The 25321-nt window shown below is 39.8% G+C and overlaps 2 protein-coding genes and 1 long non-coding RNA gene across 9 annotated transcripts in view; 1 reads left to right on the forward strand and 2 right to left on the reverse strand.

Moving 5' to 3' along the window:
• Positions 1 to 332: 332 nt before the first annotated feature.
• Positions 333 to 1425, reverse strand: LOC118897492. Its single transcript, XR_005020443.1, has 3 exons — positions 1388 to 1425; positions 998 to 1116; positions 333 to 679 (listed from the first exon to the last, which is right to left on the reverse strand). It is a non-coding gene; the product is annotated as an uncharacterized LOC118897492 (long non-coding RNA).
• A 2535-nt stretch (positions 1426 to 3960) lies between these two features.
• On the reverse strand, positions 3961 to 10987 carry LOC118896358 (heterogeneous nuclear ribonucleoprotein U-like protein 2). The gene is given in 4 exon segments (XM_036854143.1): positions 3961 to 4061; positions 4064 to 4900; positions 4903 to 5068; positions 10745 to 10987. Coding segments are annotated over 4 exon segments (1347 nt in total).
• Positions 10684 to 25321, forward strand: part of HACD4 (3-hydroxyacyl-CoA dehydratase 4) — a 103759-nt gene continuing 89121 nt past the window's right edge. For 4 of the 7 annotated variants that reach the window (XM_036855064.1, XM_036855065.1, XM_036855063.1 and 1 more), the window contains exons 1-4: positions 10802 to 11023; positions 12416 to 12519; positions 14800 to 14927; positions 25105 to 25217. In XM_036855064.1, coding sequence (XP_036710959.1) covers positions 10986 to 11023; positions 12416 to 12519; positions 14800 to 14927; positions 25105 to 25217 — 383 coding nt within the window. In that variant the 5' untranslated portion in view covers positions 10802 to 10985. Of the gene's footprint in view, positions 10722 to 10797; positions 11024 to 11140; positions 11190 to 12415; positions 12520 to 14799; positions 14928 to 25104; positions 25218 to 25321 lie in introns of those variants that run through there. The other 3 variants (XM_036855067.1, XM_036855068.1, XM_036855066.1) reach the window with 3 other exon arrangements.

A 25321-nucleotide genomic window follows, 5' to 3' on the forward strand; every position in this document is an offset into this window, starting at 1 on the left:
TACTCAAACACAGATTAAGCCTTAGTAAAAAGAAAATACATAAGACTGAAAAGAGGAAAGCTAAAGTTTTCATTAGCACACATGTCTCCATTATGTTAAATACAAGCCGACTTTCATGTTGATGATAAGCAGGAATGAAGGAACTGATGGAAAAAATAAGTTATTCTAAGATTAGAATTTCCTGGTACCATCAAAGGAATTCTTAACACGTAAGAACTTGAGAGTCATCTTTTCTTATCATTAGTAAAAAGAATTTGTTTTAAAATGTGTACCAGCAACCACAACTTCGAATGCTCTAATGAAATCAGCTCATTTCATAATAATAGTTTAACGATGATTTAATTACAGTGTTTATTTCAGTACATTCTTTAATGGAGAAAGAAATGGTTCCATTCAAAAGTCTTCCTCAATAAATTGCATTTAAACAGTCTTAATACTCACGCTCATACAAAGATTGCCTGTGATTTTAGATAGACAGTTTTTTTAAAAAGCAGCACTTGAAAGTGCTCTTGTAATTTAACCCCCAAATTCTGATTTTCAAATGGAGAGCAGGGGATTTACCAAATATGTGATGAAGAATCATGTTTTCATGTTCTTTCGTTTTGGCAGGAACTCTTGTTTCAATTGAAAACATTCCCTCACCATCACGGAAACCCAGAAGGCAATCATGAGTTAAGACCTGAAAAAAAAAAACTGAGAGAAAAGACTGGAACAACATGTGGTCGTCATTTTCAAGGCCACAGAGAGGGGAAGTGGTTTTCCACTGCTAGCTAAGCAAAGGCAGGCACACGTACCACATTAATGTGGAGGGTAGACAGTAAAAATACAAAGAGATGGAAGTTCCCCTTTCATTCATGGTGAAACAGGTGCTGACTTGCCCTGTAGTTAGGACTGCTTAGTTTAGGATCCTGATGTCATTTTGTATTTGAGGTAAAGGTTTTCTGTTTACATTTGTGGCCTCTTACAACCACTTGAAAGATATGGCCACCTCACTCACTTGGGCTCCTCTTCCATAAAGATGAACCTTCGTATGTCCCCAAGACCACAATTAGAAGTTTGATTGCAAATCACTACCCCTGAATTTTCAGCCTTACAAATTATTTTATCTGTCCATGTCTAGGAAGGAAGGAAGGAAGGAAGGAAAGAAGGAAGGAAGGAAGAAAGAAAGGAAGGAAAGAAAATAAAGTTATTAAAAATTTTTTTAAATTATTAAAAATAAAAAAAGTAAAAAGAAAAGAAAGAAAGAAAGAAGAGAGCAACCAAAGCAAAAAACAAATCCACCAATGATAAGAAGCGCTAAAAACTATACTAAGAAGAAAAAAAAAAAACGGACAGATAGAACACTAGGACAAATGGTAAAAGAAAAGCTACACAGACAAAATCACACAAAGTCCACTGCCTCGATTTTGGAATGATTTGTTGTCTATTCAGGTATTTCACAGATGCAGGGTACATCAAGTTGATTGTGGAGATTTAATCTGCTGCTCCTGAGAGAAATTTCCCTTTCTCTTCTTTGTTCGCACAGCTCCCGGGGTTCAGCTTTGGATTTCGCCCTGCCTCTGCGTGTAGGTCACCTGAGGGCGTCTGTTCTTTACCCAGACAGGACGGGGTTAAAGGAGCAGCTGCTTCGGGGGCTCTGGCTCACTCAGGCCTGGGGGGAGGGAGGGGTACAGAGGAGGCGGGGCGAGCCTGCGTGGCAGAGGCCGGCGTGACGTTGCACCAGCCTGAGGCGCGCCGTGTGTTCTCCCGGGGAAGTTGTCCCTGGATCACAGGACGCTGGCAGTGGCGGGCTGCACAGGCTCCTGGGAGGGGAGGTGTGGAGAGTGACCTGTGCTCGCACACAGGCTTTTTGGAGGCGGCAGCAGCAGCCTTAGCGTTTCATGCCCGTCTCTGTGGTCCGCGCTGATAGCCGTGGCTTGCGCCCGTCTCTGGAGCTCATTTAGGCGGTGCTCTGAATCCCCTCTCCTCGGGCACCCCAAAACAATGGTCTCTTGCCTCTTAGGCAGGTCCAGACTTTTTCCCGGACTCCCTCCCGGTTAGCTGTGGCGCACTAGCCCCTTTAGGCTGTATTCACGCCGCCAACCCCAGTCCTCTCCCTGAGATCCAAGCGAAGCCCGAGCCTCAGCTTCCAGCCCCCGCCCGCCCCGGCGGGTGAGCAGACAAGCCTCTCGGGCTGATGAGTGCTGGTCGGCACCGATCCTCTGTGCGGGAATCTCTCCGCTTTGCCCTCCGCACCCCTGTGGCTGCGCTCTCCTCCGTGGCTCCGAAGATTCCCCCCTCCGCCACCCCCTGTGTCCGCCAGTCAAGGGGCTTCCTAGTGTGTGGAAACTTTTCCTCCTTCACAGCTCCCTCCCACTGGTGCAGGTCCCGTCCCTATTGTTTTGTCTCTGTTTTTTCTTTTTTCTTTTGCCCTACCCAGGTACGTGGGGGAGTTTCTTGCCTTTTGGGAAGTCTGAGGTCTTCTGCCAGCGTTCTGTAGGAATAGGTGTTCTGTAGGAGTTGTTCCACATGTAGATATATTTCTGATGTATTTGTGTGGAGGAAGGTGATCTCCACGTCTTACTCCTCCACCATCTTGAAGGTCTCCCCCAATTTAGTATTTTTATAACTTTCTTCAAAGGGTAATCTTCCAGCTGCTTCATTTGACAGAGAAAATAGTTATCTTAAATGATCTTTATGATAACCTCACAATGCAGAAGGAAGCTGATAGTAGGGCTATCAACTGATAAAAGATGATTGTGACCATGATGACAAAATTGGCAATTTCTATTCTCAATAAGTCCTAAACTTAATCTGGACAGGAACACACCTTCCACCCTAGCCATCATCCCAATCCTGAGCATGCCTTCCGTCTATTCTGGACATTACACGGGATTTCATAGGAGAAGGAGAACAAAGGAAAGCATTGGGATAAAGATGATGGCAGATAAGGAGAAGTGAGGGAAAGGGAGAAAGGTGGGGCAGGACTTCCTGAGATGCACTCCTACCAGACTCGACGCACTGACAGGTACAGAAAGTCCTCCCCCTTCTTAGACTTCCTGCTCTCCACCTAAGCCCAGCAATGATAAATAATAAATCACTGATGTGTATTCATTCAGTGTTGTCTTCAAGTCTATGTGAGGCTTGGGGCCACATTCTCAATATCAGTTTATTCAGGGAAATTTGGACACAGACACACAGAGAAGCAGGCCATGTGAAGGTGGACGCAGAGAGTGGAGCGATGTACCTACAAGGCAAGGATTGCCAGGAGCCACCAGAAGTTAGGAGGAGGTAAGGAAGGAGCCTTCTCTACAGTCTTCAGATAGAACATGGTCCTGCCAACACTTCGATTCTGGATTTCTAGCCCCCAGAACTGTGAGACAAAACATTTCTGTTGTTTTAAGTCACCTAGTTTGTGGTACTTTGTTACGGCCCTAGGAAAGGAATACAGTCACCTTGCTTCTCACGGCTCAGTGACCACACACTGACTCAGATCATCTCATGGCCAGTGGTGGCCTCCCTTCAGTTGTGAACTTCTCCCACAGTCTGTGGTCTCCCCTATTCCCACAATCAGTTTTCTCTTTGTTCATCTCTCTCTCACTACGCTAAGAGAGCCAATGCATCTTCCTGACCCTGTTGAGTGAAGAGAGAAAGAGCTTCTCAGAAAAGTTCACTCCTCAGAAATGGTACCCCTGGGAGTAGCCATTTGGTTTTTGTGATCTCTTAGCGCTTCCACCTTTCAAAAGTTCTGTTGCTAAATGAAGAGTTCACATCTCTCCTGTGTATACATCAAAAGCTGTATGTGTCCTCAGAAACATCTCTTGGCACTTTTTTTTTTTTTAACCATTCACTCTGCTCATTCATTAATCTTCAAGTGATCACACCCATTAATTTATTCCACAGATTTACACTTTACATGTGGAGAATCCTCCAGGTGCTAAGAGGCCCTAGTGAGGTGCGCATGGACCAAGGACAGGACCCCTAACTTGTAGAGTTTAGCCCACCTTTCATCTCCAGCATTATAGACTCAGGCACATCGTCTCCCTCCACTTCCTTCCTCAGCTGCAGCCTCTTCTTCCAGGGACGACCACCACCACTTTCCGAGAGAAAGTCTTGAACAGCAATAGCTTCCGCCATTGGCCAGAGTTGTACACGTTACACCGATCAAGAATGAAGTTCCTCTTTGTCCGGGAAGCAATCTGGACCAGCTTACTAAGGCACTGGGAGGCTTGCTGAACTAAAAGGTCTCGGCTTTTGGGGTCCATCTGTGGCTCTTCGAGCCCCTTCATCCTCATTTGATTGAGCACAGTCTCAGCTCCCAGGACACTGTATCTTTTCTCAGGGTTTTCTTTTGCGTATTTCAGTGCCCACTGGGTCTTTCCAGATGCAGGCAATCCCACCATCAGAATCACCTCACACTCGTCTATGGTCTTGGGAGGGACCGCAGTGCGCACGCGCTCCTGCACAGGCACGGCATGGATGAACACAAACTCTTCCGGCGGTGGGAAGAAGGGCTCCTCCTTCTGACCAAAATTTAATTGTACAACACAATTTTTGCAGAGGACATGGGGTAGGAGGGGCCGGTCAGCCAGGGATTCCTTGTTGATACGGAATGCCATACCAAGGTCTTCTCCATTCTTGGAAAAGGAAAGTTCCACTTCTTCAGCCTCAAAATTAGCAAAGCAGCCAATGACATCATTCTCCCCAAAAGTCTGGCCAAATTCCTCAAACTGCCCATTCTCTGCCTTGAGTCCTCGTCCATTGAAACCGTAAGAGAATCCATCCTCACCAAGCTGTGGATGGGAAAAATCAACAGACCATCCAACTCGAAGGAGAGAAACCTCTGTGCAGCCTTCTTTCATTGGGAGATTCTGGGTTACCTTGGCCTCAAAACAGACTTTCCCCTTTGTCACTCCATAAGACTTCTTGCCCCAGACCAAAGCGTGGGGAACTTCTCTGAGAAAAGCGGCTGCCCTCCATAGCGGTCTTTGCTCACCCGAAAATGGAGATCCGAGGTATACGTGTCCGGGTTCACAAGAGTCTGATCCTCTTCCTCATCTTTTGCCTCTTCATCACACAGAAGTGAAATCTAGACTTGAACCTGGGTCTTCTGACTGAAAATTCCTTGCTCCCTGAAACTGTTTCTTTCTGTTTCTGAGCATAGTTAAAACAACAACAACAACAATAAAAAAAACCCAGCCATTTAAAAACACCTTGAGGGAGTTTGGGATTAGCAGATGCAAACTATTACACGTAACATGGATAAACAACAAGGTTCTATTGTATAGCACAGGGAACTATATTCAATATATTGGGATAAACCATAATGGAAAAGAATATAAAAAAGATTGTGTATATCTGAGTCACTGCTGTACAGCAGAAGTTAACACAACATTGTAAATCAACTATATTTCAATAAAAAAATTTTTTTTTAAATACCTTGAGGTTTAGAAACACCTTCAGGATGGAGAATGTGTCTTTTTGTCTTTAAATTCATCCAGTCTCCCAAACAGCCAATAAGAGCTCACATAGCACAAGGTCAAGCACAATATATTTTGATAAACAAACACTAATTCTGTGGAAAGTATACACAAGCAGCAAAATGAAAGTATCAAACCAATGCATGAATAAAGAAGTACGAACATTGACATCACTTACAGCTGATGGCTTTTCTAGGGACAGCATTTATAGAAAATATGTATTTGAGATACAGAATAAATTGTGAGTTTATAGAATATCAGAACCAGATCATGGAGATCTCTATGATCTTCTTATCTAATCCCCCTCAACTAACAGAATAGCCAACATTGAGAAGGCAATATGGAATAAAATAATCTGAGAAGAAAGACCTTTGTTTTTCCGAAATTCATTTTTCAAGGAAGGAATCTTTCTGGTCAGTTTTCTTTTGGGATCAGCATTTCCTACCATTATTAAGCTACATAAATGCACAATATGACCTATGCTCATCTATTTAAGCATCCAGTCAAATTCAATAATTTTTAGATGAATTAATAAGTGTTTAGATTGTTTATTTTGACTTTATCTCTTTTGTTTTGTAATTTCTTTATTCAAAAAATGATGACAAAAGATGTTGCCGTTTTGTTTCTTGACTCTGTGTACATATGATACAGTCAAAAAGTCTTAAATTTTTAAAGCCTAATTCATTTTTAAAATCTCTTACCTTAGACTATCAAAAAGCAACCCTGCCTTTAAAGTGATTTGGATATAATGGAAACAAAAATAATTTTATCTAAAGAGATCAATATAAAAATGATCTTGAAAGTATTTATATTTGTGACCCAAATAATGTTTCCATCATTATAAAACTAAATCTGATCTCAAAAATTACCATATTAAGTTGTTTTTCTGTGGGTGACTCCTCTAAGTAGTTTGTAAAATGAATTACTCTAAGAAAAGCAGTTTTCAGTAATCATAGACAATGGCATGGAACAAGAATAAATAGAAATGAAAATTGTATGTGAATTTAAATAAAACCTTAACTGTATATAAAAGGAATAACAGTTTGGAATTATACTAATGTGACTTTCTCTTTTGCATTTCTTTGTATGTCACTTTCCTCCTAGCCTGCTAGAGGCATCCTTTTGCCTTAGGAGATTTGGGCTGGTTGTAGGAAGGCTGCAAAGGGATGGATTGAGTTCCCTCTCAGCCTTGATATGGTGGGTCTCTTTAATTTTGGCCATTCTCATAGGTGTGTAATGATATCTCATTGTGGTTTTAATTTGCATTAAATGTATACATATATCCCCATATCTCCTCCCTTTAAAAAAAAAAAAAAAGACAGTTCCCACCCACCTCATATGGTTGCTCTGAGGATTAAGTGAGAGAACTCATAGAAAGCACTGTAAAACACATATAGCTTATAATCAACAATATAATCATGTGAACTAAGAGATTTTATAATGGCGCCTGCATGGCTGAATGAACCAATTACACACTTAAACACATTTGTCTTGGAATAAGACAGAGGATAGATTGGGGAATAATGATGACCAAGAAGTCCAGGGTTTGGTCTTCTAAATGGAGTCGCAAAGGGGGAAGACATTTAAAGGATGAATAGTTAAAGTTCTAGCAGAGAAGTAAAAGCAATGCTTTGGATCAGCTGGAAAAGAGTGGTAATAGAGGCTGAGAGCGTGTCCAGGCAAAGATTACAATACATGACTATTTATGATTAATGCCCAAGTAAGATAAGATAACTGGGCAAATACAGTTGAAATTTTGCACAATGCTGTGGAAAGAGATCTCAGCCTAGCTTTAACTAGAGTTTTGGTGCCTGGGAAACAATAAGATTGAACTACATAATCTCTAGGGTTATGTACGGATCTAGCAGCTTGTGAAATTTCCAAACTGTGCTATGGGATTGGGAGTGGGAAGAAAGAGAGGTTGTGATCCCTGAAAATTCCAGGTGGTTGAAATAAAAAGGAAATCTAGAATTGAAAGTTATCAGAGTATAACTGTTTCCTCATAGTGCCCTTTGTAGGTAATGGAAGAAGAAGGGGGCAATGGGGCACTTTTCCAGAATCTCTGCTCTCAGTGAATATCACATGAAGTATTGGCATTCAAAAATGAGATTGCCAAGGAATGGGAGGGAAAAAATGCAGGAACAGGATGATGGATAGATGGATGGTTAAATGTCCAAACTCAGGATATTCAACCACTGGATTTAATTTCTCTGAAGATCATTGTGAAATAGTGTAGCTTATTACATTTTACGTATGGTTTAAAAAAATCTTGAGCTAATCTGCTACTGCCATGAAATATATTTCAAGGCTTTAGTTTCCCAAATGGTGTTCATAGGGATGAAAACAAATTTAAACATTTTCCCAAGGAAAACAACACTGACATATTCAAATAGTGTTAAAGTTCCTTCTAAAAGGCAAGAACATGTTAATTTTGAGTTACTTGAACTATCCCGACCTCTAACTTCTCCTGTACAAGTAGATAATTGACATTTTTGGATACCTATCATGCCAAGCACTGTACTAGGTACTTTAATACATTTTCCCAGTCAATCCTCCCAAGAATCATGTAGTTTTGGCAAAAGAGGCTTTGTTCATAGAAGTTAAAGTATGTCAAATTCTTACTGTAAGTAAGAGGTAGAGCCCTCTGGGAATTCACAATTTAGTTGAGTAGGCAGGAACCCCAGTAAAAATATCTTAAGGTAAGTAAGTGCCATCATAGACATCCATTAGACCAGTGCATCTCCCAGAAGAAGCACTGGGAAGGGCTTTAAAGAATGAGTAGAACTTTGGGCTGAAGGGGAAGAAGTAGAAGAGAAATTCAAAGGAGGAGAAAAGTTTCACATAGGTACACATGATGATCAGAAAATGCCTGGTGTGGTCATGGAATGGTGAGTTGCTGTAATTGGTGGGGGATAGGGTGGTATGAGATGTCAGCGTATGATCAGCTTAGAGGCAAGATGAGATATGACTGTAGCAGGCAACAGAGAACCACAAAGAATTTTGACCAGAAAAAAATGGTTGGATCAGGACTGTGTTTTAAGAAATACTTCCAGCAGGCTTCAACTAATGTATGGTAGTCTGGGTAGAAGGAGGAGAAACTGGAGGCAGGGAGGCTGGTGAAGTCTGCCTTGGTAATGCTGGCAGGACCTGAAGAGGACCTGCCCTAAGGCCCTGCCAAGGAAAAGGGAGAAATGCACTTCCTACTCAAAATGTTCTCTCATAAGCTCCCTCTGCACTGATTCCTTGGAAAACAAGGTAGAATTCCCTAACTTCTTGATTTGAAAGGTTTTTTGTTTGTTTCTAGTTTGCTCTTTGGCAAGTAAAAAGGAGCTCTTTTTGTGTCTCGTTTACCCGGGTTCTGTGTATAAGGAACAGAAGTGGAATGCTAGTGATCTCAACAGAATAATTCTATCAATAGAATTAGATTGGATGGGGAGACTTAATGATGACTCCTAAATTTTAAACCCGAATGACTAGGAAAACCATGGTCTCCCTGCAGGAAATTAGATAATGATATGGGAAGAAAGACAGTATGCTTATTATAAATAGATTCAATTGGAAGTTACAATGGGATTTTCATGCAGAAATATCCAGAAGCTGTTGAAAGGCCAGAGCTAGTGTTCATTAAAAAAAAACAACAGAGGCTGAAGATAATAGAGTCAGCCATTATCTGCGTGGAGATAAAGCCGTGTGGGGAGATGTCTGTGCTGAGGAATAACATGGTGGCAAAGGGAAAAGATGGCCCAGGGCAGACCTGAGAGGAAATAGAGCTGGAGAAGAGGCTCCGTCTAGAAAGAGAAAGGACAGAAGGTGAGAAAATTCTACCATGCAGAGTTGCAGAGGCAGAGGGAGGAGAGGTGAAGTTGGTAAATGCAGTAGACTTGTGGAAGGGGAGGAGGGGGGAGGATGTAGATGCAGGGTCTGTGTTTTATGATAAAGGATCACTTTCTGCCTTCTCCTCTCGCCCCATTCCAGGCCATCCAGGACTTTATTCCTCTCTCGCTGCTTGGCCTGGGCACTGATGACATTGATGACTGCTTAGCCACCAGTGTTTGCTTGTAAATCAGTTTCCTCTTTACATCAAATGCTCCCCAAGAGCAAGAACTGTGTGGGGTCATCTACACAGTGAGTGCAGAACGGGGACTCAGGGAAGAAATCAAGGCAGCCTCCCTGAGAGAACAGTTTCTGGAGAGTGTTGGGAAGGAAAGTTAAACAGTAAGGTGTTATGGACCAGGAAGATGGTAAGAAATAAAGAAGCATCTGATTATGAGAGCGGGCAGGGAGTTATGAGAAAAAGGAGAGAGAAAACTACATCCAGAGAGAAGCAGAAAGAATAAAATGTTTAATTCTAGGGTGGGAGAGATTTGAAGATGTTCCTAAACTGTGGTGAAAGCCAGTGGAAAGGACAGGATGGAGATGCAAGAAGCAGCTGTGGGTAATAACTGATGGAATGACTTTGAGAAGGGACTGGTGAATTCAGGAGAGGAATGAACTTCCGACCCAGGGCAGGGGGTGAGGGAAGGTGCAGAGAAATGGAGAGATGAGGTACCAGGTCAGAATTGACCAGGAGGAAGGAAACTATAGCTAGCCTAATGGAAAAACAAAAACAAAAACCTTGAGGTTCTAATACTGCCATTTATCAGTCATGTGACCTGTGGCAAGCACCTTAACATATTTTTTAAAGGTTCAACTCCCTTTAGCTAAAATGGGGATACTACCTTCCAACTCCCCAAATCGGTTATATGGTCCTGCTTACTTGCAAGCGCTTTCTTGGCTTTTTGTTTGTTTTGTTTTAAATTTATTTGGGGATATTTCCCTTAGAGGGCAGAGAAGCTGGAAGATGGTCTGGATCTTATCAGCAAAGTAGGAAGTGGGTCACCAGAGCATGAAGGAGAGAGTGATGCCATAGGCCTGAGTGATCAGGAGGTTTCTGAGGGTTGGGCAAAGGATAGGGAGATGAACACAACGTGAAAAAAAGGATTTGCAAGCATCAGTGAGGACCCAGGAGAAATGAGAGGGCAAGGATGTCTGATACTGACGGAATCAGGCCTCTTGGCCGAAAAGGTGTTAGAGAAGGCGTGCTCACAATCGTCCTAGCCTAACCTCTCTCACAGGTGAGGGTAATGAGAGGCGCCACCTGGGGCTCACGCATCCCAGGAGGCTTTGGGATGGCTTGACTGCACGCTTCCGGGGTCAGGGGTCAGGGTCCGTTCGTTTCTACAAGGCTGCAACGGAGTCTCAACCCAAAGATTAGGAAGCCGGGTAAGCAACCTGGTGCACCTTACTTGGGACTGGGGTGTGTTAGGGCCCCCGCCAGGCCGGCCCAGCCTCGGGCACCTGCCGCGCCTCGGCGTGCCAGTGGTGGGGCCGCTGGCTCCCGCCGCCGCAGGAACTTCAGGAACTTTTTTTTTTTGGTAAATTGCTGCGTGAGGAGAGGCCCCGCCCTTCCGCGCCAGGCCGCCCGGCCGCCCCTCCCGCGCTCCCGGCGGGTGTTGGTCGGCGTGGAGGGCCTGGAGACGGCGGCCCATGGGACCCGTGGAGCTGCCCGCCTGGCTGCAGCCCAGGTAGGGCGCTCGGCAGAGGAGGGAGAGGAGGGGGTGCGGGAGGAGGGGCCGCCGGGGTTGAGGGTGGGGAACGGGGCGGTGTGTGGTGCCGATACTGAGGAGCTGGGGGAGCACCGGCCAGCGCCCGAGCAAACTTACGCCCCACACTCCCTGGGGCTCTGGACAGGTATTAGCTAATTCAGTTGTCTCGACAACCCTAGGAGTAACTGTTATTTCCCCCATTTTATAGCTGAGGAAATGGGAAGGACGGGCTGCGTGGCCACCCTTCCTTTTGTGCGCTCTCTTGCCGTCTTTCTCTTTCTTCCCCCTCCGCCGACCTGGAGCCCTTCCCTTGACTTTCTCTACCTGCTGCAGAAACACCGATCACATGTGTAGATTTCAGGGCCCAGTTCCAGAAAAACTGATTCAGTGGTATGAGGGTAGAGCCTGGGATGTGTATGTTTAACCCATGCGCCATGTGATTCTGCTGTAGGTTTGAGGGAGGAATTCCTCTTTCCCACTCATTTAGTAGTACTTGAGTCATCTGTAGGGGTGCCCAAGTAAAATCATCAAGCTACACTGTATCTGCTTCCTAACTAATTTGCCTTATTTCCCAGAGGTTTCACATCTCCAACTAGGAGAAAAATCTTGTCTACCCTGGGCAGGGCCACTCCCACCGCTTTTCCGAACCAGAGGCAACGCTTCAAACGGTGCTTTCTCTAGCTCCCTCAAACGTGTATCTGTCAATCTTCTCATAGTCATCTCCCCAGCAACCCATTTTAAAAGCCAGCTTGACTTCCCATATCAGGCCCAAGTGACTAAACTGCTTTCTCTGTGTGTCTGGTGAAGGAAGCTATCTGCTCTTGCAAAATATAATAGGCAGTGGTGAGACACTGTCCCCAATCACATAATGCATTCAGAAGTCAGGTGTGTCCAATGACGAAATTATCCACCACCTGGGAATGCCACCATTGCTACTCCCCTCTTGTAACTATAAACTAGTTATCAAGTTCAAGTTCTGCACTTAGCAGGGACACGTATCGACCACATCAGCCCCTCTCCATCCTATTTTCTTTTCAAAAATATTCAAAGCCTACTTTGCAATGCTCACTTTTATCCCTTGGGGAGCAGCAAGGTTAGAGGTTTATCAAAGATGAAAGTGGATTTTGAAATAGAACCATATTTGTCTTTAAACAAACTCAGGATGGTCACTTTAACAGATAGTGTGTGCTTTCAAAATCTGATGGGGTTTAGAGGGGAAACCAAATAAAAGACTCTGATATGGAATAGTTGTCTCTTGCTTGCTCAGATTGGCCAGTAAGTTAGTGAAAAGATGTGTATAATGCTGAAAGGATGATTATAAAGGAAGTGTTTAATATGTTTAAATGAAGTATTTTCCTGTATTTATTGTAGGTATAGGAAGAATGCCTATCTTTTCATCTACTACTTAATCCAGTTCTGTGGCCACTCATGGATATTCACAAATATGACAGTCAGATTCTTTTCATTTGGAAAAGGTAAAAGCCCAAAACAGTTTTGGATTTTTAACTTTTAATCCTCGTTTTCATCTAGTCCTGGTTATAATAATTTTTTAACTTCTATGAACTGCACCTAATAGCCTTCACTTCTCTAAAATGTAGTGACCGTATTTTTCAGTAAGCATACTTTGTTCTTACTGCAAAAACCAAAACCTTTTTGGAGGAGGGGGGGAGGTAAGATGAGGGAAAGGTATGTGGCTTCCCCCTGAGTAGGCATTTGCCCTGAAAACATAGACATGGCATTGGGGTGGTGCCATTTCACTCTTCCTTTTTGGTTCTGCACCAAACCTTAGTAGATTTGGTGTGTGTTGTGGAAATCTGTACGTTCCAGTAAAACATTTTTTGCAGAGAAATCAGGAATTAACCAATTCTTCTCTTGTTTTTTATTCCCCAGGTTTCAGATAACTGGAAAATACTAACAAATGAAAGACAAACTTTATATTCCCTAGGCTTCTATTTGGTCCCTTTAAAGGGCAATGTGTCCATAAGAAAATGACACACTTTGTAGATGACTCATCACCTATATGGGAGTTAGCATTAATGGTTTCAGTCATAAGCTTCCTCCACTTTCCTAAAAAGTAAAGATTTTAAATGCATTTCAGTTTTCCAAAAAATGAATCACTGTCATTTAACATTCTGACTGTCAAAATAACATTCTTTTCACGTTCCATCCCCACATGGGTAAGTGTCATCACAGTTTACAACTGTTGCATGACTTGACAATTTGAGCAACTGCTGGTTTCAGCTAAAAACAAACATCTAGGATATATCTGGGAAAAGTCATGCTGTGCTCATCAATTCAGACTTCTGTATAATAAGAAAATTAATCTACTTCTGTGGCACCATAAACCATTTTATGTTGCTTTTTTTTACTGCAAATCTACAGATAAATTCTTGCCTTTGTTAAGAACCTCCAAAGATACAGCCTGAGGCTTGAATTTCAACTATGAGTGTTGGGAGTCCTCAAGCAGAGGAAAACACAGGGCTTAGGAAAACTCCCCTTATATTTTTAGGAAAAAACATCACTTCTAGACCTTGGAAGTTAGCTGCGGCTTTGAGGGCATATTATAGGTCATTCACAACATGAGTAACAAGGCATGAACTCTTTCTTATGCTGCCTGGCCTTTCCAGTAGGAAAAATGCCTTAGTCAGCAGTGTACTTATTTCTTAATTGTTATCCTGCCGTTATAATTATAGAAGCTACGTATTATTAAAGAAACACAACCCATTCATATGGAAGGCAGACGGAAAAGAACTATGTGGGGTTCAGTACAGTTCCTGAGTCAATGTATAAATTAAGTAGCTCAACAGCACTCAAGCACCTGGGCTAGTAACGTCTGCTACTTTCTTCCTTCAAGGAGCTGTGTGACTGATAATTCTCTTATAGCAAGTGCAGGGCCATGGATAAGAGCATGGACTGTCTGTGCCTCAGGAATCATCTACGAAATGGGGATGATAATAATGTCTACCTCATATAGCTGCTGAGAAGAGACACCCTTTGTGTTCGATAAAGTATTATCATGTGAATGATCACTAGGGAGTGAAGACAACAAAGACTTCCCTAGAAGATTCTTAACATGGCGGGATTTCATTTTAAAATTTAAACCAGCACATTTATCCTATTTAGAGGAACGTTTGCCTTCCATTTCAGCTCTCTCCAAATGCAGTATTTCTTTTGGGCCCTCTGCAATGGGCCCAAGTTCCAGTGTTTAAAACTCACAGAAATCCAGAAAGCACTAACTACATATGTATGAGCCATAAATGCTAGATACATGTAAGATGTTATTTGATATCATGGCATCATTAATCTCATTTCCATAAAGCTTCTCTGAAATCGTATTTTCTCATCTCTGTCATTTTCTTGTCAATGGACAAGGTGTGGGCACCGCAGCTTCTTTAATAAACTCACCTCCAGCCTGTTTTCACTGGTGTAGTCTAGAGTCTAGCTGTTTACTTTTATGCTGGGATTGCTTTAGAATCTCATAAATGGGGAATAAATGCTTTAGCTTTGGCCGTGGAGCCTTCTTTTTCAAGTTTTAAATCTGTTCTGGAAGAGGAGCAATTAAAATGTACAATGATATAAAGTGCTTTCTTTGGTTACATAGTCTTTGTAATTTAGTAATCTATTTAGGAAATTTCTCACATGTACTATGAAAAAGGAAGTAAGGAGTCTCAACTGTATTTCAAAGTGCTTTATAGGTTTGGGTTGTGATCTATGTTTTACTTACCATGTCTGTATTTTTAATTCACTGGACACAGATTCAGTGGTTGACACTTTTTATGCAATTGGACTTGTCATGCGACTTTGCCAATCTGTTTCCCTCTTGGAGTTGCTGCACATATATGTTGGCATTGAATCAGACCATCTTCTGCCTAGGCTTCTGCAGGTAGGTTTTAATTGCATTATTTGTATTATAGAATTTGTTGCATACTTTGTTCTATTTATAGCCTCTGTTGACTTTATGGCAGTGAAAAAGCCAACCTTTGCTAATGTGCAACCCACATCACTAACAAGGAGAATTCCATAAAAAACTTACCTCATCCTAAAACATTGCACACACAGAATAGCCAGTTGGAAAACATTCAGGGAAATGATGCTTGTCGCTCTGTGCAACACTGCAGTGATTCTCTGCTGGGACGAGATTTCACATCCACTTCCCACTCTCACTATGCCACAGCCCTGAGCAGTATAGGACAGAGAGGCATAGGATTGGAGCCATTCAGACTTGGGTTTGGTGCCTGGCTCCTCTGCCTCCCACTGTGGGGTCATATTAGCCACAATCATCGGGCTGTGTAGGGAAAAGGACACCACACACATTGCCTGGAAAATAATAGATTTTCCAAAAAAAAGTCCCCTTCATCCATGTCCAGAGATTAGAATACTCCCCAGCCATTTCTTGTTCATTCTGCCACTTTTACTGAATACAATTGGAAAGGAGAGATCATTCATGTTTATGTAGTGTAGTATCTAATCATATAGACCTGGGGATTCTGCAGACCTGGATTTAAATTCCAGTTCTACCTCTTAATAGCTGTATGAATTTAAACAAGTCATGTAATTGTTCTGAATCTCATTTTCTCATGTGACGTAAAAATAACACGTATCTTCTGGAATAACTGAGAAAATGGGTTGGATAAGTTTCTAGGACTTAGTTAAGAATACAGTGCCCCAATGGTGAAAAACTGAAACCATTTCCTCTAAGATCAGGAACAAGACAAGGATGTCCACTCTCACCACTATTATTCAACATAGTTTTGGAAGTCCTAACCATGGCAGACAGAGAAGAAAAAGAAATAAAAGGAATCCAAATCGGAAAAGAAGAAGTAAAACTGTCACTGTTTGCAGATGACATGATACTATACATAGAGAATCCTAAAGATGCCACCAGAAAACTACTAAAGCTAATCAATGAATTTGGTAAAGTAGCAGGATACAAAATTAATGCACAGAAATCTCTTGCATTCCTATACACTAATGATGAAAAATCTGAAAGAGAAATTAAGGGAACACTCCCATTTACCACTGCAACAAAAAGAATAAAATACCTAGGAATAAGCCTACCTAAGGCGACAAAAGACCTGTATGTAGAAAACTATAAGAAACTGATGAAAGAAATTAAGGATGATACAAACAGTTGGAGAGATATACCATGTTCTTGGATTGGAAGAATCAACATTGTGAAAATGACTATACTACCCAAAGCAATCTACAGATTCAAAGCAATCCCTATCAAACTACCAATGGCATTTTCCACAGAACTAGAACAAAAAATTTCACGATATGTGTGGATACACAAAAGACCCCAAATAGCCAAAGCAATCGTGAGAAAGAAAAATGGAGCTGGAGGAATCAGGCTCCCTGACTTCAGACTATACTACAAAGCTACAGTAATCAAGACAGTATGGTACGGGCACAAAAACAGAAATATAGGTCAATGGAACAGGATAGGAAGTCCAGAGATAAACCCATGCACATATGGTCACCTTATTTTTGATAAAGGAGGCAATAATATACAATGGAGAAAAGACAGCCTCTTCAGTAAGTGCTGCTGGGAAAACTGGACAGCTACATGTAAAAGAATGAAATTAGAACCCTCCCTATCACCATACCCAAAGATAAACTCAAAATGGATTAAAGACCTAAATTTAAGGCCAGACACTATCAAACTCTTAGAGGAAAACATAGGCAGAACACTCTTATGACATAGATCACAGCAAGATCCTTTTTGACCCACCTCCTAGAGAAATGGAAATAAAAATAGAAATAAACAAATGGGACCTAATGAAACTTAAAAGCTTTTGCACAGCAAAGGAAACCATAAACAAGATGAAAAGACAACCCTTAGAATGGGAGAAAATATTTACAAATGAAGCAACTGACAAAGGATTAATCTCCAAAATTTACAAGCAGCTCATGCAGCTCAATATCAAAAAAACAAACAACGCAATCCAAAAATGGGTAGAAGACCTAAATAGACATTTCTCCAAAGAAGATATACAGATTGCCAACAAACACATGAAAGAATGCTCAACATCATTAATCATTAGAGAAATGCACATCAAAACTACAATGAGATATCATCTCACACAGGTCAGAATGGCCATCATCAAAAAATCTACAAACAATAAATGCTGGAGAGGGTGTGAAGAAAAGGGAACCCTCTTGCACTGTTGGTGGGAATGTAAATTGCTACAGCCACTTTGGAGAACAGTGTAGAGGTTCCTTAAAAAACTAAAAATAGAACTACCATACGACCCAGCAATCCCCCTTCTGGGCATATACCCTGAGAAAACCATAATTCAAAAAGAGTCATGTACCAAAATGTTTATTGCAGCTCTCTTTACAATAGCCAGGACATGGAAGCAACCTAAGTGTCCATCAACAGATGAATGGATAAAGAAGATGTGGCACATATATACAATGGAATATTACTCAGCCATAAGAAGAAACGAAATTGAGTTATTTGTAGTGAGGTGAATGGACCTAGAGTCTGTCATACAGAGTGAAGTAAGTCAGAAAGAGAAAGACAAATACCGTATGCTAACACATGTATATGGAATCTAAAAAAAAAAAAAGGTCATGAAGAACCTAGGGGCAAGACGGGAATAAAGACGCAGACCTACTAGAGAACGGACTTGAGGATACGGGGAGGGGGAAGGGTAAGCTGGGACAAAGTGAGAGAGTGGCATGGACATATATACACTACCAAACGTAAAATAGATAGCTAGTGGGAAGCAGCCGCATAGCACAGGGAGATCAGCTGGTGCTTTGTGACCACCTAGAGGGGTGGGATAGGGAGGGTGGGAGAGAGGGAGACACGAGGGAAGAGATATGGGGACATAAGTATATGTATAACTGATTCACTTTGTTATAAAGCAGAAACTAACACACCATTGTAAAGCAATTATACTCCAATAAAGATGTTAAAAAAAAAAAAAAAAGGATACAATACCTGGTTGCTATTGCTGTTATTTTAGGTATCATTTGTCTCTAGCCCTAGATGACCATTGTTCCTTTTAAAGGCAGGTTGAAGGAAGGTGGGAAAGTCACTGGTAGATATTTAGTATACGAAATCATTGCTGAATTAAGGCAAGAAAAACAAAAAAGTGGTATTTTCCATAAGGAGAGATAAGGGTTAAGTGACTATATGAGCATATGTTTAAAATTTACAGAAAAGGTATTTACATGAGTTTAATTTTAACTATTTGCAAAATAAATTGGAAAAATGGATAACAAAATGTGACCAATTTGCATTGTAAAAATATTTGAAATATCAGAATCTGATTGTATTGCCAGCACCTAGCAAAGTGCTTATAACAGAAACATACACCTTAAACTTTGTTGATTGAAGGAGTGGCATAGATCCTTGTATTAAAATTTGCTTAAAATACCATGAAAGTTTAAAAGATGAAAATTGGAGTATAAACTTGAGGAGCCTATCAAGAACTCAGCATTGCAAGTTCATGGGAGATTTTAAATTTTGCTTATTCAGTAAAAGTAGAGAAATAGTATTCATTAGGATGAAGACATTTTCAGTGTTGACATATCAAATGTAAAATAAAAATTGGGGCAATATTTAGAGTACAAACTAGTAACAGAGTAGTCAGCTAGCCAAGACCTAGATGGAAATGCCTTAAATGTATTTCCTTACAAAATAAAAAGGGGTACACATCTGTCCCAGTAGAAACATATTATTTAGGAAAAGATTTATTGGTATTTATTATTTGTTAACAACTAAGATGCATATAGCATCGTCTAATGCTAATTTTAGAGAACAGAATTAACAACCCAGGTTAAATGAAAGTTGTATTCTGTCATATGGAATTATTTTGCTTGGAGTATGATCAAATTTATCTGAATCTAAGTCATGTTGTCTTTTGGCATACTTTTTTGGATTTTGTACTTTTTTAGGCTAAATTGGATAATATTAATTTTATGGTAAAACAGCAGTTTCAAAGTTAACAGTAGTGTTATTTTAGTTATTTCCAAAGAAGGAAATGCTAGTGAGAAACAGGACAGTTAAATTTGTAAGAAAGAAGAGCATCTTGAATATGTCTAGGAAATATGCATATATTTTATGCTTTCTGAAAGTATGTAGGCTTATCCAAAAATAGAAAGTATTATACAACTTAGAAATCTGATTTCTTGCAGTCCTAGAAATTCCAGAATATTTAAGTGTGATTTTAATCACTATTAATTGAAACTGTAGTGGCTTATGGAAGTATGATCACTGTAATCAGAATATATCCTGGTTTGGTAATTAAAAAATAATGACAAGTATACACTGACACTTTTTATTTAAAGGTGAGGTGGCAAAGTCTACTGTTGATGGGGCTCAAATGATTTTTAAGTTTGTGTTGTCAGGAGCAATCAGGGATCATCATAGCAGTGAAGACAATTACCATTCTCATCCTGGGCTGATTATTGTTAATTTTTGTTGTGGTGTTTGGCTTCCTCTTTTTATCTCTTTGAGATTTTACCTGTCCTCTGTTTCTTTTATTCATTTACTATCTTTTCTATGGTTTTCAGAATGGACATAGTATTGTAAAAAGCTTCAAGAACACAGCATCAGGTCCAAAGTTTCATTTTCTGCCCCCTTCTTTTATTAGAATTCTGCAGATAATTAGAAGAATTCCCTCATTATGAGATGACTCTGAGGCCCCTGACTTCAAAATAACCAAACAAAAGTCTAAAGTTGTGTAATTATTCTTGGTTTTCCTGTTTCCCCACTTTTAAGTGAAGAAACTAGTTAAGAATCATAGCTGATTGCATATAGTATCTGGAAAAATGCATGGTGTCTAGCTGCTTTCAAGTAGTTTGAAAAACAAGTCCGCACATTTGTGATGTTATTTTGACATTACCTTTGTGAGATTGCTAAGTCACAACGGAATTCTCTTTTTTGGGAACTGGTCTTCCAAAATATCAAGATAAGTAATTCCCAAAAGCAGTAGGAACTCTTAGCTAGTTGAGCAATTAGAATCACATGTATCAAATGACGGTGGTGTGTGTTTAGGAGGGTATGTTTGTTTTCTGTGTTTTCTTCTGTACATTTTTAAATGTTTTATACACATCTTTATTTTGACAGGGAAAAGCCACTTGATTTTCTAATATTACAATTGCTAAAAGAAAGGGGGGGACCCACTGACAATAAGACTATAATAAGTTAACACAGAGATGTATAGTTTATGTATTTTTTAAAGATACAATTTAGAGGAGAAGGGCAAAACGATAACATAAATAGTTGTTTATATACATCCATTTTTGGAAACAATTACATGCCAATTAAAATTATATCAGGAAATAAAGTAAACTTTTGGTATTTTTTGATTTATAAAATGGGAAAGTAAAAAAGGTCCAAAAGTAGAATATAACTATAATTAAAAGTGATAAGTGAAAACTCGGCATCTCTCCTCTCTAACGCCTTGCTCCCAAATGAGCTTGCGTATTTTATTACCTTGATTTTTTAAAAAAAGTTGAATTGGGAAACTATTTTAGTATATTTAATCAAAACAACTTGCTTTTATGGAGCGGAAATACCACCAACCCTGAAATATTGATTTTGAAGGGCTTTCTTCTGGCTTCGCTTGTGCAGAAGCCCGAGAAAGGTTTTTATTGATACAGCTTTAGTATGTTTCAACTCAAGGAGAGGGGAGAATATCCACAAAACTAACCTTTGTATTATGACATTAGGCTGATGTGCCTTTAGGAAACCCTCAGAGTTATCCACTTTACTCCTTTACCTTTTGAGAAATGCTTGAAATGCAAAGAATTCATACATAACTGAATTAAAATGGCTAAATTCTGCCTCCTTACCTTTGCATCCCAATAAACATCGCTGCACATGTCTTCATTTTACACAATTTTTTAAATCTATAAATCAAAACACTGGGAGTTATTACCCCCAAATTATCATGCCTACAGAACTTCCATTTGTGAGCCCAAATTGCCAGAACAATTTTTATTTTTACCGATATCACATCCTATTTCTGATAAGGACAAGCAGGGGTCTGCTTGCCAAAAATCATTCCAAAGATTTCACAGTCACAGATTCATAAGAACAAATATGAAGGATATACCCAAGGAGAGTGTCTTAAAATAAACCATTTTAGGAAAACAGCAGAGTTTCACCCTAATTTCTTTTAATCCATGACACAGGTGCTTCTTTGCATTGCTAGATTTAATTATTTTTTTTCCATAAAGTCATATAGATTTTCTCTCCAGTTTTGAGCTGGGAACAGGTTTATATTGTTAGAGATAAAACTGTACTGCGGATAGTGTTGTGCTATGAGATTCCCAAAACTTTGATGCTTCCTGAGAATGAGTTATTCACTCTGTACATAATGAATTATTACGTACAATTCACTCTGTACGTAAGATTTTCGATTTTTCTGGTATTTTTTGCATTTGATCAGTAGAGTTCTTTGGTGTGAGAGTTATAAAGCAATATTTACAGTATAATTTTAAAGATGCTGAGATTAACTTTTTTATTCACTGATAGTCTTGATTATATAGAAAAATGTATTTTCCTGTAAATATACTAATCACTACATTAAATTATGCTTATTTTTATCTCCAGCATAATTACTTAACACAAAAGTTAAATAACTTATCCACGTTCACATAAACTGTAAATGGTGGAGCAAAAATTTGGATTTGGGCTAGTTTTCCTGAACACTCAACTATTATGCTACATTTGTTTACAGTGTCTATCTCACAAACTAGGACATAAATACCATGAGGGTTGGGACTTGGTCTTGTTCAGGGTGTTATACACCCCGGGATTCAGAATAGTGCACTCAATAAATATCTATTGATTGATGAATAAGTAAAAATATATAAATAGTATTTAGATGCTTTTGTCTTACAGAAGAATGTGGTGATTTGAATATTTAAGAGTATGTTTCTGAAGTTCTCAACAAAAGTTTACAGGATTTAAAATAGTTTGGGCTATCCTTTTAGTAATATAATAGTCTTTGAGGGTAAAACTAATTTATTTTTAAGATTGTAGAAATTCTCTCTATAGTTGAAGTATGATTTTTTACTCCTTCAGTAGTTTATAACTAATTTGCTAGATGCCATTTATAAAGTAACAGTTTTAGTCATTGCTTAATCTGGAGTTCAGGATTCCCAAATAGAACATAAAAATGCAAAATATTTTTATTTTGTAGTTACCAAATTTTTGAGTTAACCGCATTACCACTATGTTTAATTTGGCCTAAGTTACAGTGTTTTTACTGTGCTTTTATTCTGCCTGTTAGAGTTGCACTAAACATTACAAGACCATTCATTAGTAATGGTCATGTCTCATAGGATTTGTTTAAAATGACAAAGTGCTAAGTTTTCCCAAGTGTAAAGCTCCAAATAACTGGTCAAACTATTATATGTAAAGAAAAGTAATAAATTTTAAAAGTCTATTCTTCAAAATTATTTTGGTGTTGATTTAGAAAATCAAGTAAGTTCTTGTTTTAAGGTTTAACTTTTCAGGAGAGGCTTTTTTTTTTTGAGAATAGACTATAACATAGACATTATGCGAGGGTGTAGCCCATAAAATAACAATGGCGAAAATGTCTTAGTGTTTCAGAACAAGGAATTTAGAATGACATTGTCTAGACTTTGATTCCATATCTATAGGCAAGTCACTTTCACTTTGTAAAATGCAGTGTCCTTTGTAAAAGGCAGATAATAACAATAGCACTTCTTAGGGTCGTTATGGAGGTTAAATGAGATGACGTGTGTTTGGAACCTGGCACAAAGTAACTAATAAATATTGGCTTTTTACCAATTTAAGAATATCGCCTCCTAAATTCTCCCATTGTATTGCCATTGAATGGTCAAGTTAGAGTTAAATAACCATCAGATAATTTGTTAATTAGACTGACATCGTATGGGGGGAGGGCCTTCACATACCTTCCTGTATGTATGTGGTTGTGTTTTGGGGCGTATGCTGATTGCTGATTTCTCTGCAATCAGGTTACCGTCACTAACATGCCACGGTCCCTCACGTGATGATTTTAAACAGAGTGAGTTTCTTTGTGCAGCTCCAGTCTCTCTCTTTTAGGAGAGTTTTCCCTCCCTACTCATCAGTTGAGGGGCAGCCTGACATCAGGGATTGCCTACAACTCTGGAAACCAGGAGACTTGGGATATATATGTTTCCAGGTCTGCCACTAGTTTGGGCACATCACTTAATTTCTCTGGTTCCCAGTTTCCTTATTTGTAAAAAGGTGGGGTTGGACAAGTATCTAGAAGGGCCCTTAGAGGGCCATCTTATCAAAAGGTAGCTTATGTTCTCTCTTTCATTAGTCAGCCATGTAATTAGAAATATGTGTGTATGCATTCATGTGTGTATCTCCTGAGATTTTTGTCAAAAATTAGACAATTTTCCTAATTAGCAGGCACTGATCAAATGTAGGATTAGGCAGTGCCTAAATACTTGTTTGCTGCTAAGATCTTGAATCCGAAGGCTGCCAGGTGTCATAGCGGCAAGCTTGGATCATTCAGTAATTATCATTGCAGTTAAGTCTAATTCTTTATATAAATATGGTTAAATCAAGAAACTAGGGCATTGTAAAGAAAGACTGACAGAAGAAAAACAGCCATGTAGGTAGCTTCCATTGATTGACTAAGGTTTGAATCATATCTAATTTCCTTAGCCAAGCAAGGGCCCTCTTGACTCACCAATGTGGTTATAAACACGCTGATACAGCTTCTACATGTGGATTTCTGATCATGTGGCCCAGTGTTGGCAAATACTGGATTTCTCTGCACTAGGTGATTTTCCAGGACTAACACTATGATTCTAAGTCATAGATTATCCCAGTCTTTAGTCCTTGATCCGCTTTAAAAATAAAGACAGCTATTGAAAAATACAAAGCAGCCCTCGTCTTTCCTTTATCACTAATATGCTCCCTCAATCTCAGGTATATTTTCCTTCGACCATTGTGAGGAAAGTAAAATGTTCTATTAGAAACAAACAAAAAATGCAGAGTGTACAAAGTATATTAATATGGCATAAGAAGGCACATTATATTTAGATTGGAAAGAGGAATGTGTATTTTGAGGTCAGTAACTGGAGCTGAGCCATAAGTGTGCATTCTTAATGATTTATAGATGCTTACTGACTTGGAAAAATATGAATTTGTTGAATGCTTTTCATTTTCCACTAGCTTATGTGGGTTAGGATTATATTATTTCGCTTCCGCTTTCTCCCACCTTCCACCCACCCCCACCAAAAAACCCAAAAAACAAAGCAAACCCCCCCAAAACCTCCCAAACTACGGGGGCTTCCCTGTTGGATGAAATGGAAATTTCTCAGCTTGTCATTCAAAACTCTTCACATCCCAGCCCCCAACACGTTTTCAATTTTATCTCCTAGGATTCCCTTCTGTGCACATCCTCTCTAGCCCCCAGGGGTTCTCCTTACTCCCCAGCACACCGTGTGTTTTCACACCTCTGCCTCTTTGCTCAGGCTGCTCCCTTGGCCTAGGATGCCTATTCTCCTATCCAGTCTAGCTGACAAACCCCTGTCCATTCCTCAAGATCCAACTGAAATGTTGCCTCCATAAATCTCTCTGCATCTTTTTCTCAGACAGGTATCTCCCTCCCCTGTGCTCCCATATATAGCCCTTTAAATGACAGCATTATTCACACTGTGTTATAGTTACTGCCCCACATTCTCCTACCATTGCTACCCTGTGTAACAAGGACCATGCTTTCATTATATATGTAGTCTTAGCATCTGATACATAGTGGACACTCAATAAAAGCTTGTCAAAGTGAGTAAAAACCATGTGTGCATGTATCACAAGAAGGGACATGCCCTGATTCAGATGAAATATGTTATCTTTTTGTTCATTACATATAATTTGGAGAATGCAGAAAAACAAATAGGAGGAAATGAAATTCATCTGTAACCCTGCTCCCTCAGAGATCATGTTAACTGTGTAGTATATATATTTATAGTTAAAGCATACTTTTAAGAGGAACTCTGGTTTTTAAAATTAGAAAATTACCTACCTGCTTAACAGATGATCCTAATTCTTGACTTTGCTATTTCTTTGTTAGCTCACTGAGAGAATAATCATCCTCTTTGTGGTGATCACCAGTCAAGAGGAAGTCCAAGAGAAATACGTGGTGTGTGTTTTATTCATCTTTTGGAATCTATTGGATATGGTTAGGTAAGGAGGCAAAATAATCTCTTAAAACAAAGCCAAATTGCTTTCTACAGTGAAGCCAGTAATAGCTGCTTACATTTGGTTACTCTGAATGAGAGAGAAATACA

The sequence above is a fragment of the Balaenoptera musculus genome, chromosome 6, assembly GCF_009873245.2.
Source record: "Balaenoptera musculus isolate JJ_BM4_2016_0621 chromosome 6, mBalMus1.pri.v3, whole genome shotgun sequence".
Taxonomy (NCBI): domain Eukaryota; kingdom Metazoa; phylum Chordata; class Mammalia; order Artiodactyla; family Balaenopteridae; genus Balaenoptera; species Balaenoptera musculus.